Below are 18,989 nucleotides of genomic sequence, written 5' to 3'. Positions count from 1 at the left end.
CAAAGCACTTGCCAGCTCTTAGACCTCCTGCTGCAACTTCTGGTGCAGTTGATGCAGGCTCCCCACCTGGCACTGTAGGATCAGGACCAGCAGCTCATTCTGGGGCACCTCCTCACCCCACACAGCATGTTTCTCATGCACCACAACTGGTGGGACCAGATCGTCATGGAGCTGTGGGATGACCAGCAGTGGCTCCAGAACATCCGTATGCGGAAGGACATCTTCCTGGAGCTGTGCAAGTGGCTCGCCCTGCCCTTCAGGCTAGGGGACACCTGCATGTGACTCACCATCCCCTCCAGAAGCAGGTCGCCATCACTATTTGGAAGCTTGCTGGACAGCTACTGTTCCATTGGGAACCAGTTCGACATGGAAAGATCAACTGTTGGGGCCATGCACATGCAGGTATGACTCTCTTTCGATTGTCCTAGGAGGGTGGTGAACCACTGAAATGGGGGTGGACTCTCCCTCCCTGGAAGATTTTCAGTCCCGCTTTCACAAAGCCCGGCCAGGGATGGGGTATTTGGGGTTGCTCCTGCTTGTGAGAAGGGGCTTGGGCTCAGAGACCTCCTGAGAGCTCTGGCAACCCTGTGATTTTCTGTTTGTATCCTCCCGTAGGTGGTGAGGGCCATCAATGTCATCCTGCTGCACAGGGTCATCACCTTGGGCAACGTGGACCCCATCATTGCCAGCTTTGCTTCCATGGACTTCCCCAACTGCGGGGAGGGGCCATTGATGGCACCCACATCTCCATCCAGGCACCCGACCACTGAGCTTCCGATTACATCAACAAGAAGGGGTACTTTTCAAAGTGCTGCAGGCCCTTGTGGACCACCGAGACCACTTCACCAACATGAACGTCAGGTGGTTGGGGAAAGCACACGGTGCCCGCGTATTCTACAACTCCAGCCTCTTCCAGAGGATGCACGCTGGCACGTTTTCCCTGCCTGGACCTTGGCGAACAGAACATCACCTAAGTGGCAGCGGCCTGCCGTGTCCTACACAACCTGTGCAAGGACAAGGGGGAGATGTTCCTGCCAGAGCGGGGGTCAGAGGCTAAGTGGCTGGCCAGAGCCTTTGAGCAGCCACACACCACTGCCATCTGGCAGACCTATCAGGGGCCTGTGCGCATCCGGAAGGCCCTGAGGGAGAGTTTCAGACAATGCCAGCTGTGAGACTCTCCCCTGGGCCTCCCCAGAAGGGGCCTCTGCATGGCCCCTTTGTGCTTCTCCTCCTCCACCTCTCCCATCCCCTGCCATCCTGTTCCACCTTCCTCCCCCTCTTCTCCTCTGCAGATACAATAAACCAGAGTTTTTGGTTTTAAACCATCAACTGTCTTTTTTTTTATTTGGGGTAAATATAACTGGGGAGGGACTGGGGAAAGAACCTGGGAGGATGGAAGAGGGGGGTAGGAGGAGGAGGGGAGAGAAGGGGCTCAGTGATGGGGCTGGGACTTGCACCTGCCTCAGGTGGTCCCACCACCTTACTTGAGGGGCCCTCTAGCTGTGAAGAACAGAGAGAAGGACAGTCATCCCAGGAGACAGTTTGCCAGAAGCCTATCCCTCATGTGTGAGCTGATACCGAAAGGTCTCAGTTCACATGATGGTGATGTGCTTTGAGCAAGGCCATCTGTGGCCTAGGCACTGGGCACTGTCCTGCAGGGGCACAGACGTCCCAGGGGAGCCTCACTACCCCCACATCTTGGGGACAAGCAAGCCTGGGAAGGTGCCGGCCAGACCAGGAGACTGCAAGTGGGAGGTGGGCAGTGGCTGCATCCACAGAGAAAACTTCTATCACTGGTCGCTGGGCCAGGGGGAAAGGGTGTTGCGGGAGGTGTGCATGAACAGCAGAGGCCGCTTGCCAGGCAGGGTGCTACTGGGGTCCCCTCCACATCCTTCCCCCTCCCGGCAGGTTCCCATGCAGGGGCTCGGTGTCCTACACATCACTGTGCTTGCTCAGGAGCGGGTGCTGCCCCGAGAGTGCAGCCATGAGCCTGTGGCATGTGCGGCTCTGCTTTGTGTGTCCGTGACCCCAGCCTCCTTGGTAGTGGTTTGTGGTGAGAAAGTGTCCCACTACGGAGTCTGGAGTAAGGCAGGTCTCTCCAGCAACCTTGTGAGAAGGAGTGAAAGGTTCCTGTGTGGGAGCCTCATGCGTCTGTCCGCTCTGGACTGGGACTCCATGTGCACCCACATGTACAGGCTGCTGCACGAGCCCCAAACCGAGAAGGCTGAGCAAGGAGCATGCAGCCCCTCACAGCCCACCGGCTCCCCCAGCTTGTGTCTAGGGAAAGTAGTGGAACTCACCTGATGGGCCTTCCCTAGCCTCGACCAAACCCTGGGCAACATTCTGGGAGGGAGACACCGGCTCGAAGGAAATGATGACTTCCTGGCTGGTAGGCATCATGTCCTGGCTGGCCTTGTCTTCCTTCTCCACCTCCTTTTTCTCCTCCTCATGCACAGCTCCTCTCGCCCCTCCTCCTGCCCCCGGAGGCTCACAATGAGTGTCTCCAGTCCAGAGTCCATAATCAAGGGGGGGAAGGGACTGACCCTCGCTCCCAGGATGCGGTGCAGTTGTTTAAAGTAGCAACATGACTGGGGTGTTGCCCCCGAGTGGGAACTCTGCTCCCTGGCCCTTGTGTAGGCCTGCCTGAGTCCTTTAATTTTCATGCACACATGCTCCTGGGTGCGCAAGTGGCCCTTCTCACCCAGGTTGGTGGCCATCCAGCTGTACACATTGGCATTCCTGCGCCTGGTGTTGAGATCCAGGAGGTTTAAACTCCTCTCCCCAGACCTCAATGAGATCCAGGATCTCCACACCAGACCAGGAAGAAGAGGCCCTTTTCTGCCTCTGGGCAGGGGCTTGGGAGCTGCCTGCCAGATCACTAGCAGCCCTGAGGGGCTTGATGGGAGCACTGTGGTCAACCTATTGCTGCAGAAATGGGTCCTGCAGTATGGTACAGGGCTGTCAGGGCCAGCTTGTGCCACAAGCTATTTCCCCTGTAGCTGCAGCTTTAAACCCTGCAGGGGAAGAGAAACTATAGGGTTTTGAGGGGTATGGACAGAGTGGCCACCAGGGCAGCTGTGAGAAACCCTGGAGGCCAATTATTTTGAAATAAGCACAGTTGCATTGTCCACACACTCCCTATTTTGAAATAGCTATTAGGCATTATTTCTAATAGGCGTTATTCTTCGTGAAATGAGGGGTTTATTATTCCAGAATAAGAAGCCTGTTATTTTGAAATAATTTTGAAATAATGGGCTTGCTGTGTGGCTGCTCACCTCGTTATTTTGAAATAACATGAGTTATATCGAAGTAACGCTGCTGTGTAGACATGCCCTAAGGTGATCCAGGATCATTGTTGGTTTTTTAAAGGTTTTTTTTATTGTAGTTTCTGTGGATTTGCTTGTTGGTGCATGAAGGAGAGGTTCAGAAAAAGATGGGAAATGGATAAGAGGAGACAATGTGTGTTATGATTTCAAATATAACCTAAGACATGTCTTGTAACCTTCGCTTCTGTTTCTCTTTTCTCTTCCAGGTGGAGAGGGAAATAGCCATCCTGAAGTTGATAGAACACCCCCACGTTTTAAAGCTGCATGACGTTTATGAAAATAAAAAATATTTGTAGGTATTATTAGTTTTTGTTGGGCAATAAGGATGGAAATGGAAGGGAAAGAGTGCGGGGAGGGGGTGGAAAGAAATGTTTGGAGACTGCATAACAGTGCAAGTAGAATGGACTAGCATAATGAGATCACTCTGAACTCTACTGCCCATATGTTGCACTTGACTAAGAAGGGAATGGTTTTCATTTACTTGATTTCCTCATTCCCCCTTTTTGTCTCTGTTTTCTCCCTTCAACTGTCTTTAAAAATAAGTAAGATCGCAAACAAACCTTTTCTATAATATTTAGCTGATCTAACGGGGCATAATCCAGGTTTGTAGACTGCAAAATTGACCTGCCTCAAAACTGATAAAATCTGGTAGATAAAATCCTCCAGGTTCTAAATATTTTAAATTTAAATATTTTTCTAAATATTTTAAATTAAAACCTCAACTCTTTCACCAAGAAATTTAATTTAATTTTCAATAAGTTCAGTGATAACTACGGTTTTTGTAAGGCCCACATGAGTACACCTTTCAGTGATATTGGTCCTCAGACAGATTTTTTTTTTAGCTTGACAAGGTACCAGATAATTTAAAATTGTTGTCAAACAAACAGGACACATTAATCTTGGCTCAACTGAAAAAAAAATCAATGTTTTCCAAATGGAAAATGGAAAATCCAGTAGGGAGTTAAATGAGATTTCCAGGTTTTTAACAGGGTATTACAAGCAAGGGAAGAGTGTTTTAAACTATTTTTGAAAATCACATTCCAACAGTGACCCCCCCCTTAATGTCACAGCAGTATAAGGGTGTAATCACTGAACCAAGGAATGTGTGTTGAATGGATGTAATAATTCCACATCGACCATACGACCAAACTTGTTACGAGAGCAATGAATTCCTATTCCTAGTCCAAGAAGCAAGGCCTCAGCATTCAAGGGTTAGCTTAATAGAGCTGGCAGTAATTTCTTTTGGACTCTGAAGCCTCCTCTGGGACAGAGCCTGCTCTGGGTGGTGAACAATGGCCGCCAGATGGCTTGCCACAGGTTCTGGGTAGAGATTGGCTCCCATATATCTTCACTGACATGCCACGGGCCATATCCTCAGCTGGTATATCTGGGCATGACTCCTCTGAAGACTATTTTGCACCAGCTGAGGATGTAGAAGCCCCAACTCTCCTAATAATCCAGCCTTCTTTACAAGGAAGGGGTGGTAATAGGAGTGTGGGATGACAGACAAGAATAGGATTTCTATAGCCAATGCATTCTGATTTAATTGGGGGAAAAGAACCACTGGTAAGCAGTGACCCAATCTTTCTTCTGTTGAAGTTAATGGGAAAACTCGTTGTTTATTTCAGTGCTGCGGGGGAAGGAGGGATCAGGCTTCCTATTGGCTAAGTGAAAAGGAGTCTTTTTCATGTGTGAGCCCTTTTTTCTTCTATTTCCAACCTGTCCGTTGACAAGCTGTGTGTGTTTTGGGGACTGAAAACAAAGGCCACGCTGAATAGTGCTGGTTGAAGTTGGCATTAAAGGATCTTAATATTTTCAGCATTCACAGTCATTGTGCATCACTTTTCTCTTAGATACAGAAAAATAAGCCAGTGGATAAACAGTCAATACATGGTCTATGTGCATGTGTGCAGATAACTGCTAAGTAGGTTGCGTTTTTACCCCCTTCTGGACAGTAGAGGATTCTTTTACTGCCTGGAGGATGGTGCTGTTTAATGGTTAGAGCGTAGAATTCTCGGTTCTTCTTCAAACAGCGTCCCTCTGGATGCTCCGCTGTAGGTCCCTGCACTGCTGATCAGAGAACTTTGGTAGCAGTGTCTGTGAGGCCAGCACAACCGCTCTCTCTCCTCAGGCCCTGTCACAAGGCTAGCCCCCCTTAGCTCTTTTTCAGCTGCCCCCAGATAGAGCTGGAGCTATTTGCAGTCTGTTACAACCATCACTCTTGCTTTATGTTTCTACAGCTGGTTCATCTCCTAGCACTCAGTTGTAATTGTAGCTTTCTTATTTTTTCTCCATGAAAAACTTACTTAAAAAGAGACTTTGTTTTTTACTGCATTTTCTTATGGGGGACACTTCCCCCAGCAGGGTGGTCCCAGTTCAGGGGGCTTCAAGAACTACTTCTCCTGCAAAGAGGTGATCCCTGTCTCAGACAAGCACTCCTGAGAAATGTAATGCGTTGGGGAAGGCCATGTGCCACGAAAGTACGGTGGTCTCTGACTATGGTGGTCTCAGGCCCTGGTCTTGTCAGGACATCTTCATGGAGGCAGCACTTCTACCCTTTCCTGAACTGTACCATGGACCACCTGGCAGACGTGAATCTTCCTCACAGCCCTCAGCATCCAAAGACTGTGGGTTGAAGAAACCAGCCTCTGAGCCCACTAAGTCATTGAAGAAAAGTCCCCATAGTGAGCCCCAGGCTAGCCATAAGCAATCTTCGGCATGCTTAGTGTCCTCAGTACCGTCAGCACTGAGACAATGCCAGCCGTATACCCAAGCCTCACAAAGAACTACAGCAGCAGGTGCTGGTAATGCCCCTGTAAGAGCTGGTGGGCACAGGCATGAAGTGAACAGCACCAAGGAACAAGGACAGGAGTAAGTACTCCTCTAATAAGATGTAGCTGGTATCATCCATTGGGATCGTCAGTGATGCCCAATCCAGCACCAGGAAATCAGTGTGGGCAGGATCTTCTTGCACCCCAGTACTGCCAGGGGCACTAAGTTGATTGGAAATACCAGAATTCCAGCAGTATCGGGATTGCCCCGAATCTGACATACCAGAGTCTCCTCTTCTTTAGCACCAGGACCTCTGCACTGAGTCTTCATCTGCCACAGGAGTCTGCCCCACTGCCCTGCCATGCTCCCCCACATGGCAGTGCAGCATTGGACAGCAAACCCATGAAAGTGGTATTGCAGGACTCCTCCCAGTCTCTTTATGGCCCCAGTACACACAGGCTACGTCTAGACTGGCATGATTTTCCGCAAATGCTTTTAATGGAAAAATTTTCCGTTAAAAGCATTTGCGGAAAAGAGCATCTAGATTGGCACGGACGCTTTTGCGCAAAAGCACTTTTTGCGGAAAAGCGTCCGTTCCAATCTAGACGCACTTTTGCACCGTTTTCGCGATCGGGGCTTTTTTGCACAAAAACAAATCTGAGCTGTCTACACTGGCCCTTTTGCACAAAAGCTTTTGCGCAAAAGGACTTTTGCCCGAACTGGAGCAGCATAGTATTTCTGCAAGAAGCACTGATTTCTTACATGAGATCGTCCGTGTTCTTGAGGAAATTCAAGTAGCCAGTGTAGATAGCTGGCAAGTTTTTCCGCAAAAGCATGTGCTTTTGCGGAAAAACTTACCAGTCTAGACACAGCCACAGAGTCCCTGAGCATATCCTCAGATAAGCTCACCACAAATGTCTGGTATGGTCAGCCAGGGACACCGCCACTGGACTCCATGCCACCACTCCAGTAGCCATACTGAAACCATTGGGCTGCCTATCGCCCCCATGCCTCTCTGGCTTCTAGACCCACCTCAGAACTTGCAAGACCCCCCCCCCCCAGCTGTGAGGCCCAGCGCTTCCAAACCACCAGATGAGGTCATGAAGGGTCAGGAGGGCAACATGGAGGAAGAGGTGGCTCTGAGGACCATATCCTCCTCCTCCCCCCCAGATGAGGCCATTATGCCTCCACCACCATCTCTAGCAGATGACTTTCTTTTATTCCAGGACCCAGTGGAAAGCGAGGCAGACACGCTTTAGATACCACTAGAAGAAATCAAGGACACACATGAAAAACTGCTTGACATACTCCATTCACTCTTCTCCTAAAAAAATTCCCTCCCTAATAATGAGACTCTCCTGGATCCCACAAAAATCATATGGCAGATGCCAGTATCAGTGGCATCTACTTGCAAATAGATGGACAAAAAATATTATGTCCTACCAAGGGAGACAGAATTCCTCTTCTCCCACCTTCCATCTCACTCCGTTGTGAGAATGGCTGTTAATTCTCGTTGCCATCAACATCAGACGAGGCCTACTTCCTACGATAGGGACTAGAAGTATTTGGACCTTTTTGTCTTGGCCATGTTACAGTTTCGAATTGACAGTTACAAAGCCCTCTGGGTGAAATACATAACCTATTCAAAACTGGACAGTTTCATTGAACCGTTTGCCTGAGTCACACCATGAGCAATTTTTAACCATTATTCAAAAGGGACAACTAGAGGCCATGCCTGCACTACTGCCTGCCCTCAGTGCAGCTGACACAGCAGGCAGGTCCATCTCCGCAGCAGGGGCTACATCAGTCAGGCTGCCCCAAAGAGATTCAACTGGCATTGAAGAGCTTTCTTTGGAGTCACTAAGATGAGAAGATGGATTCCTCTCTTCACACACAAAAGGATTCTATGCACCCAATTCAGTGCTACTATGAACCACAGAGGAAGACAACTGAGTTCCCAAGGTATATACCATCTGGTCCGCAATTTTCCACATCCCAGCTATCCATTTCCAAGCACCAATTTTGATGTGTTGCTCGAAGCTTCAATAGACCACTATCCCCAACCACTGCAGCTGACCACCGCTATCCACCCATTTGGTGACGGTATGGCAACGTTCCACAGAACTTGAGAACGTAGAACATTGGATCAGTAGGGCTCACAGATCTATCCATTTTACCTCCCTATCCTCTCTGAAATACCCTTCCCTCCCGCTGTCCAGGGACCTTTCTCATGACAGTCTACTATCACAAAACGTAGATTGTTTTCTCCAATTAGGAGCCGTAGAACCAATACCTCAACATCTAAGAGGTAAAGGAGTCTACTTTTACAATTTCCTAACACTTGGTGGCTATAGCAGCCTTCCACCAGCCAGTAGGAGGATACTCAATGCTGTCTCACCCAACCGCTGAAAAGTTCCTTTGGGGTATAGTAAATCCTTTCCCACAACCCTGATACTCTAAACCTGGATTGACCAGGTCTCCATTCAAACCCATGGCTTCCTATTTGCTTACATACCTCTCCATGAAAACAGCCTTCCTAATAGCAATTACCTCAGCTAACAGAATAGAGAAATAGTAGCTCTGATGGCACAGCCCCTCTACATGGTATTCTTTCAGGACAAGATTCCACTCAGCCCACCTCCAAAATTCATTCCTAAGCTCCCCATTTCACATGCACCAAGTGATTCACTTTCCAACCTTCTACTCTGAACCTCCCCAATACGGAGGCTATTTTACACACTCTAGATGTGAGGGGAGCATTAGCTTTCTATCTGGATAGGATAGATGTTTTTAGGAAGTTCCATGGTCTTTTCCTCTCCCTTGCAGAAAGATCCCAGGGCTCTACAATATCAGCCCAGAGGCTCTCCAAGTGGGTCTCAAACTGCATTAGACAATGTTAGCAAATATGTAATAGGACTTCTCATAAGAACGGCCATCTAGCCCACTATCCTGACAGAGGCCAATACCAGGCATCCCAGAGGGAGTGAACAGAACTGGTAATCATCAAGGGTATGTCTAGACTACATGCCTCTGCCAGCAGAGGCATGTAAATTAGACATATCGACATAGTTAATGAAGTAGGGATTTAAAGAAAGCCTTTGCCGACCGATCCTGTAAACTTCGTTTCACAAGACATAAGGGATCAGTCAGCAAAGGCTTTCCTAGCTGACTGATCCGCGACTTGACTGCTGCGTTGTGCCAACGATCAGCTGAGCCGGCACAACGTGGCGGCCATTTTTATTTTAACGATGAGGGGGATATTTAAATCCCCGCTTTATTGACTATGTCGGTATGTAGGCAGAGGCATGTAGTCTAGACATACCCCAAGTGATCCCTTCCCTGTTGCCCGTTCCCAGCCTCTGACAAATAGAGGCCAGGAACACCATTCCTACGTATCCTGGTTAATAGCCATTGATGGACCTAGCCTCCATGAACTGATCTAGTTCTTTTTTGAACCCTGTTAAAGTCCTGGTCTTCACCACATCCTCTGGCAAGGATACGATTAATACACACTCCACAAAGTTGATTTCCTTAGCTGTCACTATCTACAAGAATGTCCCTGTCTCAGAAATCTGTGGGGCAGTGACATGGGTGTCAGTCCACACCTTCTTAGAATATTATGCAGTCACTGGGGACTCTTCCTCCAATGCCATCTTTGGCTTCACGGTGCTGTCATCTGTACCTCACTCAGCTCTGAAGTCCCAGCCCCCCACGGGGATATCGTTTAACAATCACCTACAGTGGAGCACCCATAGGGACATTACTCAGAGAAGAAGTTACTCACCTGGTGCAGTAACGATGGTTCTTCAACATGTATCTCTATGGGTGCTTCACAGTCCACCATCTTCCCCTCTTCTTCCGAGCTGTTCTCCATGACTCCTTTGGGGAGAAGTAACTAATGGTTGGCCTCATGGTGGGTCTAACAGATATCGCTAGGAAAGTTCTCTCAGCAGTAGTGCAGGGACACAACAGAGCACTCAAAGGGACACACATCTCAAAGAACCAATGTGACTGTACCAGCCAAGTAACTTCAGCAACATTTTCAAAAGACACTGCAGGTTGTGCCTCCCTGAACCGGGACTCTCTGATCTGGCAACATCCATGGTCTAGACCACAGAGACCAGGAACAGGGAGGTCTGACGGTGGGGCAGGAGCATGGTCGGGGAGGGGGACTGGCGACTTAGCCGGGAGCCCAGTATGGGGGGAGGCACAGCATGACACTGAGTTCTAGCCCCAGTGGCAGCCATGAAGCTTCAGCCGTGGCCAGGGAGCTGTGACCGCAGCAGAAGCTGTGGAGCTCTGGCCCCAACTGCTGCTAGGACTGCAGAGCCCTGGCTGTGGAGCTCCAGCCGTGCCGCTCCAGCTCTGGTAGCAGCAGGGCCGGCAACAGCTAGAAGGCCCTGGGGCTGGGTCAGTAGCAGAGCCAGGCTGCCCTAGTCTGGTGGCAGCAGGGAAGCATAGGCCATGAGAAGAGAGACCTCCCCTGGTTTGGCAAATCCTCATTTGGGACCGGTTAGGTCCTGAGGGTGCCAGACAAAGAAGATCCAACCTGTCGTATTTTTGGTGCCCAATTTATGCCATATTAAAAAGACGTGATTTTCAGAAACTGCTGAACACCTGCCATATTAAAATCAGGCCCCTTTAAGGTGTCTGAGTTTGACCATCCAAAAATGGAAGCACCCTCAAATCTCTAAGGGTATGTCTACACTACAAAGTTAATTCGAACTAACAGCTAAACATACAAACCGCTAGTTCGAACTTAATTCGAACTAGTGGAGCGCTTAATTCGAACTAGGTAAACCTGCGAACCTAACGCCTAGTTCGAATTAAGTAGTTCGAATTAAGGGCTGTGTAGCCACTTAATTTGAACTAGTGGGAGGCTAGCCCTTCCCAGCTTGCCCTGGTGGCCACTCTGGGCCAAACCAGGGAAACTCTTCTGCCCTCCTCCCGGCCCCAGAGCCCTTACAGGGGCACGGTCTGGCTACGGTGCTTGTGCCAGGTGCAAGCCTGCCAGCACCTAGCCAGCAGACCCTGCACCTGGAACAGCATGAGCCAGCCACCCGATGCCCCCCAGCCCTCCCCCTCTTCCTGGGACCAGGCTGGCGGCTCCCGGGAGCTTGCCCGGGACCGCAAGAGGCGGGCACATGCCTGGTCTAGTGCGGACATCGTGGACCTCGTCCACGACCTCCGCACTAGGCACAGGAAAGTGGCCGGCTAGGGCAGGAGAGCTGCCAGCCTGGCCACCCAGGAGCAGGTGTGCATGAAAATCAAGGCGGTCCACTGAGACCCCCGACCCTGAGCCCTGAGCTTACAATGGCTGTCCTGAGTCAGACCAAAGGTCCATCTATCCCAGTAGCCTGTCTGCCGACAGCGGCCAACCCTAGGGACCCTGGAGGAGATGGACCGAAGACAGTGACCAAGCTATTTGTCTCGTGCCATCCCTCTCCAGCCTTCCACAAACTTTGGGCAGGGACACCACTCCTACCCCCTGGCTAATGCCACTCCATGGACCCAACCTCCATCACTTTATCTCACTTCTCTTTAAACTCTGTTCTAGTTCTAGCCCTCACAGCCTCCTGCAGCAAGGAGTTCCACAGGTTGACTCTTTGCTTCATGAAGAACAACTTTCTGTTACTAGTTTGAAGCCTGCTACCCATTCCTTTCCTTTGGTGTCCTCTAGTCCTTCTATTATGGGAACTAATGAAGAACTTTTCTTTATGCACCCTCTCCACACCACTCATGATTTTATAGACCTCTATCATATCCCCCCTTAGTCTCCTCTTTTGTAAGCTGAAAAGTCCCAGTCCCTGTTCCAAACCCCTAATCTTTGTGGTTGCCCTTTTCTGAACCCTTTCCAAGGCCAAAACATCTCTTTTGAGGTGAGGTGACCACATCTGTACACAGTACTGAAGATGTAGGCATACCATAGTTTTATACTTCCCCTCCTCCTTCTTCCCCTGGCTTCCCCCTTCCAGCTCCCTCCTCCCAGGTTTCCCCCTCCTCTCTCCCACCCTTTCTCTTCCCCTCTCCCACCTCATTTTCTCAGTCTCCCCAGAGGTTAATCGCCCCCCCCCCCCGCCTCCAGTTTTGTTAAATAAAGAGAGTTTCTATTTTTGAACACACGTGTCCTTTATTTTTTTACATCAGGAAGGGGGGCTAGGGAGAGGTAAGTGGAAGGAGGTGAGGGAGGAATGGGGTACGAGCGCCCGATGGGGAGGACTGGGGTGGTTCTGCGGGCTCCTCGGGGTGGAAACTCTCCTGCAGGGTCTCCTGGATCCTAACAGCCCCTCAATTGACTCCCCCGGATGGCAGCCTGCGGCAAGTGCAGCCGGGCTGATGGCCAAGTGCTGTGATGTGCCGAGTGCGGGCACTCAGGGCACTCCCAAGACAGGACTGCTTTGCTGTCCCTTATCGAGGTAGACAAGCAAGCGGGGAACCCTGAGAACTGTCTGTCCGGGGTTGGGGTCGGGTCCCTTTAAGCACAGCCCTCGGCTAGCCTGAGGCAGCAGCTCCACGCAAGTCCTAACCTGCTGCCCAGCCGGCACCTGTTCTGGCTAGCCTTAACTTCGGTTCAGGGTCCACTCAATGTGGACATGCTAGTTTGAATTAGCAAAACGCTAATTTGAATTAGTTTTTAGGTCTAGATGCACTAGTTCGAATTAGTGCTGTAGTGTAGACATACCCTAAGACGGGTTTTAAAATCTTGGCTGTAAATCCTGGATTCTAATCCTGACTTTGCAACTGACTCACTGTGTAACTCCAAAGTAGGTTGTTTGCCAGCCCTGTTTCAGTTCCCCATTCTCTAAAATGGGACTGATCATGCATGCCTACTTCATAGACATGTTTGGTCCTTCCAGTGAAAGGCAATAACTGTGGAACTGCAAAGGGTTATTCATTATTATTAATCCTATTAGTCATCATTTTAAAGAAAAGGTGGATGGCTGGTTCTGCGCCACTTCTCACTGGTCAGAATTAGAACTGGGCATGGCCTTGGGTTAAATTGAGCAGAGAGAGACGGGGTCAGTGCAAGGTTCAAATGTGTGTGTGCGTGGGGGAAGTGCGTGTGTGTACTAATAGGTTATGAAGAAGGGTGCTGAGGTGACTTGCACTTTATTTGCACAAATAAAGCATTGTGAGCCTCACCATCAGCAACAAATTGCTCTCCGCTTGCCGCAGCGCCTTTCCATCACCCCTGACATCTTGACAGCAGTGGCAGTGGCATGGTTTCTTAGGCAGCTTATGAATTATGGTTGATATTTCGGATGCCAGAGACTAATCGCAGCGTGGCACTGGGGAGTATTTCCTCGATAAATGTTAATTTCACAAATCATGTTTGACTTTTGGTTTATGATTTAATTTGTGACAAGGGGCTTTGGTTGAGTAGATTCCTAATGCAGCCATGAATCAAATCCTTTTTCCACAGTTTGTTTAGAGCTGAAAATGAGTTTAAAAAGAATAAGAAAAATTCAGCAGCATGGCTCTGTTACTGTGGCAGTCATATCTACTCTGGTTCAGTTTTTTTAATTGGGATATTTCAGGAGACAAAGTTGGTTATAATGCTTTCAGTTCCTTTCCAGCACGCTGATTTGTCTTATTTAACCATATGACAGCAGACTATCATGCCAGATACATAGGGCTAAATCACAGCTCCACCCCGTGTCTCACTGTGTACAGTGCCCTCTATAAAAACACTATTGTTATAGGACAAAGCAACAGCATTGGTGACAGATAGTTTTAGTAGTGTTGTTTCTTACTTGTTTTATAGGTTCACCTAGAGCCCTCAGTGGAGATCTGGACATATTGTGCTCCATGCTGTATAGACACCTACTTAGAGACAGTCCCTGTCCTAAAGAGCTTATAATCTAAATAGACAAGACAAAGTTGGGAAACAAGAAAAAAGTATTATCCCCATTTTACAGATGGGGAATTGAGGAACAGTGGCCTTGTCTAGACTCTATCCAGTGATGTTTAATATACTTATTAACTATCTAGAATGGAGAATGAGCAATAAGTAGCAAAATTTGGAGATGACACAGTTATTTCAGCTAGTTGAGTCCATTTTGAGTCCAGAAAAGACTGAGGAACTTGGGAGAGACCTAAGGAAGCAAAGTGAATGGGCAACCCAATGGCAAATCAAGTTCATTGCAGATAAGTGCTAAGTAGTGCACACTGGAGGGAAATACTTGAAGAACTCACGTACCTGGCAGTGTTCTAAATTAACTGTATCAACTCAGAAAAGGGACCCTGGCTTCCCTGTGGAGAGCTCAGTGAAGACATCTGCTCATTGTGCCACTGTTGTGGAAAAAGAGCCAACAAGATGTCGGGCTGCATAAGGAATGGGATGGAGAACAACCCGGATACTGTGCCTTAGCGCAGATTTCTCTGGAGTACCCTGCATGGTAGACTCACAGCTTCTTTCTCCTTCTCTTGTAATCCAAGAAAAAGGGGGCGTTTGATGAAATTGAAAGGTAGCAAATTCAAAACTGATAAAAGGAAATGTTTTTTCTCTCATTATGCAATTAGACTATGGAGCTCATTCTCACATGACACTGAGATCAAGAATTCAGTAAGATTCAAGGAGGGACTGGACATTTAATCCGTACTATCTTGAAGTATAACTGTTTGGACAAACAAAGAGTTTTGAAAGGGATAAAAATAAAATCATGATTCAGGGCATAAGGTATTTTCTAATGATTAGAAATTAAGATAAGATCCTCATGGGCAGCACATTATCTCACATCTGCCTACTTTGGGATTCTTATATCTTCCTCTGAAATCTGTTAGAATTAGGATGCCGATCTAAATGGATCATAAGTCTCATCTGTTCTGACAAGTCCCTTTTTCCATGACTGGGATAAAGCATATCATTTAAACGCATAACGTTAAAAAAGCACTGTTAGTCCTAGTCCTAAAGACATTAAGGGTGTGTCTAGACTACAGGGTTTTTTAGAAAAAAGTGGCCTTTTTTTAAAAAAACTTCTCCTGTGTCTAGACTGCTGCTCTGTTTTTTCGAAAGTAAATCAAAAGAACATGGCAGTTTTTTCGACTGCGGAAAACCTCATTTTACGAGGAAGAATGCCTTTTTTCGAATGTGCTCTTTCGATAAAAGGCACTATGTAGTGCAAATGGTGCTTTTTCGAAAGAGTGCATCCAGACCACTTTTTGAAAAAGTGGCTTGCTTTTTTGGAAGTACTGGTTGTAGTCTAGACGCTTTTTCAAAAGTGCCTTTCTAAAAACCCTCTTTCAAAAGAGGCTTGCAGTCTAGACGTAACGTAAGTGATTTGTCCAAGGTCACACAGGAAGTCTATAGCAAAGCTGAGAACAAAACCTCTCCAGAGTCCCCGCTTCGTTTCCTCTGTGCCTTGGGTAAGAAGGCAGCTTACTCACTACCCCCAAAAGAAGCTCCAGAAAAGAATCACAACTCACTGACAGCCCTCTGAGCCACGGTTCCTCTGGAAGCTCCTGTACTGCCTGGGTGGTAGAGTTTGCTATATAAATCCATTACCAAAAACAGCATCCAGCAAACTTTGCTAGTAGCCATCCCTTCCTCACCTCCCTCCCTTGCCCCTTCTAATCCTTCTTGTGCTTGGAGGGAATGTCAGGCACTCAGGCCATATGCAGGTCACTTTAAATGCCATGGACCTAATTCCAAAATAAACAACTCAGACTGGTATAGCCGAAAGCACAGTTTAGTTCTCTTGCTCATAGGACAATAATCGAAGCTTTCCATGGGATGTAGAGGGCCAAAGCTGGGAATGCTGAGGAGAGGTGGAGGCAAATCGAAGTAGGCACAAAACCTGGGTCAAGAGAGTAGGTCTAGATATCATATAAAATAAATAGGTGAGTTGTGTAGAAATACATGAGCTAGATTTCTACCTGGGGTTTTCTGGAGGCTTCTATTTAATCCTCATGGTTTATAACACCGTCACAACCCTGTGGTGGGATTACAGCCTCATAATTCACAGATGGATGTCCATTTCTTTCATAGCTCGTACTTGCTTATTCAGTATTCTCTGTCTAGTCTAGGTATACGCACAGATTACAATTATATAAAAGATTTACACACCTCATTTAGAAATCTGAAGGCATATTTTTGCCCCCTCTTACTGCATATAAAGAAGTTCCCACATGAAGTAGACCTGGGGAGAGATGATGTAAGTAGCTTGTAGATAGAAGAGAGCTGTGTACATACCATTCATAGCACTACACCTTTGCGCTGAGGAATGGTTTCTTGTTAAAAACTGTTGTGTATTAAATAAGGGAAAGCAAAAAACATGCTGCCCTTCACCTGAGGCACCAATTGATGCATATTTTACTGGAGAGCCATTTAAAATCATATTTTAAGTCACTGATCTGCATCTTATAATTCAGTAAGTCTGGGCTTTCCTTTGGATCTTACAAAAGCAATTAATCTACCATTCAAGGAGCTCTAAGCATATCAACTGGTGCCACCCTACAGTCCAAAAAGACTTAAAAAACAAGTGGTCCTGTAGCACCTTACAGAATGTATATATATATGTAGTATCATGAGCTTTCGTGGGCACAGCTCACTTCTTCAGATGTGTAGAGCAAACGACACAGAAACCCCCAAATTTAAAGGAGAAAAAGAGGGGAGATTTGGGGATTTCTGTGTCTTTTGCTCCACTTATCTGAAGAAGTGGATTGTGCCCATGAAAGCTCATGATTCATTCTCTCTCTCTCTCTCTCTTTCTCTCTCTCTGGCTATGGCTAGACTACAAGCCTCTTTCGAAAGAGGCTTTTTTGAAACAATCTTTCGAAAAAACGTTTTTCAAAAGAGAGCGTCTAGACTTCAACCATGCATGACAATTCAGAAGCCATTATGCGTCCAGGCACAGAGTACGGGGTCTTTACGTCAGGGCACCGGCTTTCTGTTCTTGACTATGACTCTGAATCGTAGCTTGAGCTCAGCCAAGTCAGATGACTTTGGGCATTGTTTCCTTTTCTGTGAAGTGAGAGGAGAGGATATTATTCAGTCACTATGTTAGAGGCCATGGGCTCAGGTTTTCAAAGTGCCTCATCTCTAGACCGGGGCTCACCTTTTGGGGAGAATTCAAGTCCCATTGGGTACCTAAGCAAGAGCCAGGTTCTCAAAACTGTGAAGTCCCCATCAGCTTCAATTGGGACATTCATGGCCAGAACTGTTGAGCACCAAATATGCTGAGCTCATGGGGAAACCTGGCCCTTACCACTCTCCAAATAAAAGATGCTATGTCATTGCAGAATGTTATTACAAGTGGTGGGTGAACCTCAAAGGCTTGGTCCTCTCTCAAAGAATCAGGTTGTCTCACAAGAATTTGCTATGAAACCTGGTAAGATAGAGGGACATACATTTTTAAGCTTTACATGTCAGACTCAATTCCAAATATCAGCTCAGGTTTGATTATTTCATCCAAACCAGTTCAAGCATTCCATACAACAACCCATTTTAACTGGCAGGGAGCCTATTGAACAGAGGGCTTCGGTTATTCCCAACTCCTTTGAAAAGCACCATTTGTTCTTTAACTCCCCCCTCCAGACACTGAAGAAGTCATTCCTCCATCCTGCAGGGCACTATTGGGCATGAGCCCACATCTCACTGTAGGGCTTAAAGCCTATAACTTTCTGACTTCCGAGATGAGACTACGACACATTGTTTGTCTTTTCATCATGAGTATTTCTGCTGAGAACTGATTCTGAGGTGAAAGAGGATGTCAGAGGGGAGTGGCACTGTTTGTGTCTTTTTTTCATTACAGCCCTGGCATCTAAAATTAGACCCACACATGGGAAAACCCTGCCTGGGTTTCAAAAGCTGGAATGACGTTGTAAATAGTGTATCTGTATCACATTGGAGTAGGTCACTGAGCACGGCCGTTATTCTGGAAAAACAATGCACACAGCAATTGCGTTATTTCGAAAGAAAATCGAAATAATAAGAGTGCTTTTTCTGACAGTGGTAAACCTCATCCCACGAGGAATAACGCCTCTTCCGAAAAAGCACTTTCAGAAGATGGTGTGTGTGGACTCTCCACTGCTGCTATGTCGATATAGCTCCTCACCAGGGCCATTCTAAAGTTATTCCTCCTCAGTGCCTCCTGGGACTCTAATTTGATCTAGCGCATCCACATTAGGGGAGCCTGCCTCGGACTAATTTTGAGGCTTCCCTGTAGTGTGGATGTTCTGTTTTGAAATAAGATTTTCCAGAAGATATCTCCCAGAATAGCTTTTTCCGAAATAAGCTTGCAGTGTAGAAGTACCCGAAGAGTGTCTTGATCTTTTATTCTGAGGATTTTCAAATGCATTGGTTACAGCAAGAGAGACCAAAAACCCGTTCATGTGACTAGAAGGCCAACAGAAAAAGCCCAGCCTGGGTTATAGGTACAGTCAGGGGAACTAGACTTACCCAACAACTTTTGCCTCATTGTCTGTTGCTCCAGTCTTCCATCTGAGAATCTAACTGGACCCCTGGATCTACCATGTGCATCATCAGCAAGGGGTTAACTCAGAAATCGAGTTGCACCCTGCTCCTTGTGACAACAGTTCCATGATGTTGAGTGAAGGTCAAAGAGAGATGTAAGTCTTGAAATAAAAGGGCACCACGCTCTTAAAAATAGGAACTAGGGGTGGTTTCAGGGTTCCAGATCAGGCAATGACAGATATGCTAGCAAATGGGTGTCATCTCATCCCTTGCCCAGACTGTATTGAGGATCCCTCCAGCCAGATGCGTTCCACATCATGCGCCCATGTAGGAGGCTGCTACATGCACGACTACACACTGTAAATAGCAGCCACGTTAGCACGCAAAACACCTCTCATCTCCAATAAATCAAAGGTAGAAGCAGTACAACAGCAAAACCCACCTCTCAACACACACCCCCCATCCCTCCATTCCAA

General features: G+C 47.5%; 1 protein-coding gene across 9 annotated transcripts in view; it reads left to right on the top strand.

Annotated features, from left to right (window-relative positions):
* Positions 1–18,989, top strand: part of BRSK2 (BR serine/threonine kinase 2) — a 502,809-nt gene that overhangs the window by 335,046 nt on the left and 148,774 nt on the right. For all 9 annotated transcript variants that reach the window (XM_089778681.1, XM_089778682.1, XM_075928205.2 and 6 more), the window contains one exon: positions 3,533–3,618. In XM_089778681.1, coding sequence (XP_089634807.1) covers positions 3,533–3,618 — 86 coding nt within the window. The remainder of the gene's footprint in view (positions 1–3,532; positions 3,619–18,989) is intronic.

Source organism: Pelodiscus sinensis, chromosome 5 (genome assembly GCF_052426305.1).
Source record: "Pelodiscus sinensis isolate ZL-2025 chromosome 5, ASM5242630v1, whole genome shotgun sequence".
Taxonomy (NCBI): domain Eukaryota; kingdom Metazoa; phylum Chordata; order Testudines; family Trionychidae; genus Pelodiscus; species Pelodiscus sinensis.
The sequence above is the reverse complement of the archived record's forward strand: the minus strand, read 5'-3'. Positions and strand labels throughout refer to the sequence as shown.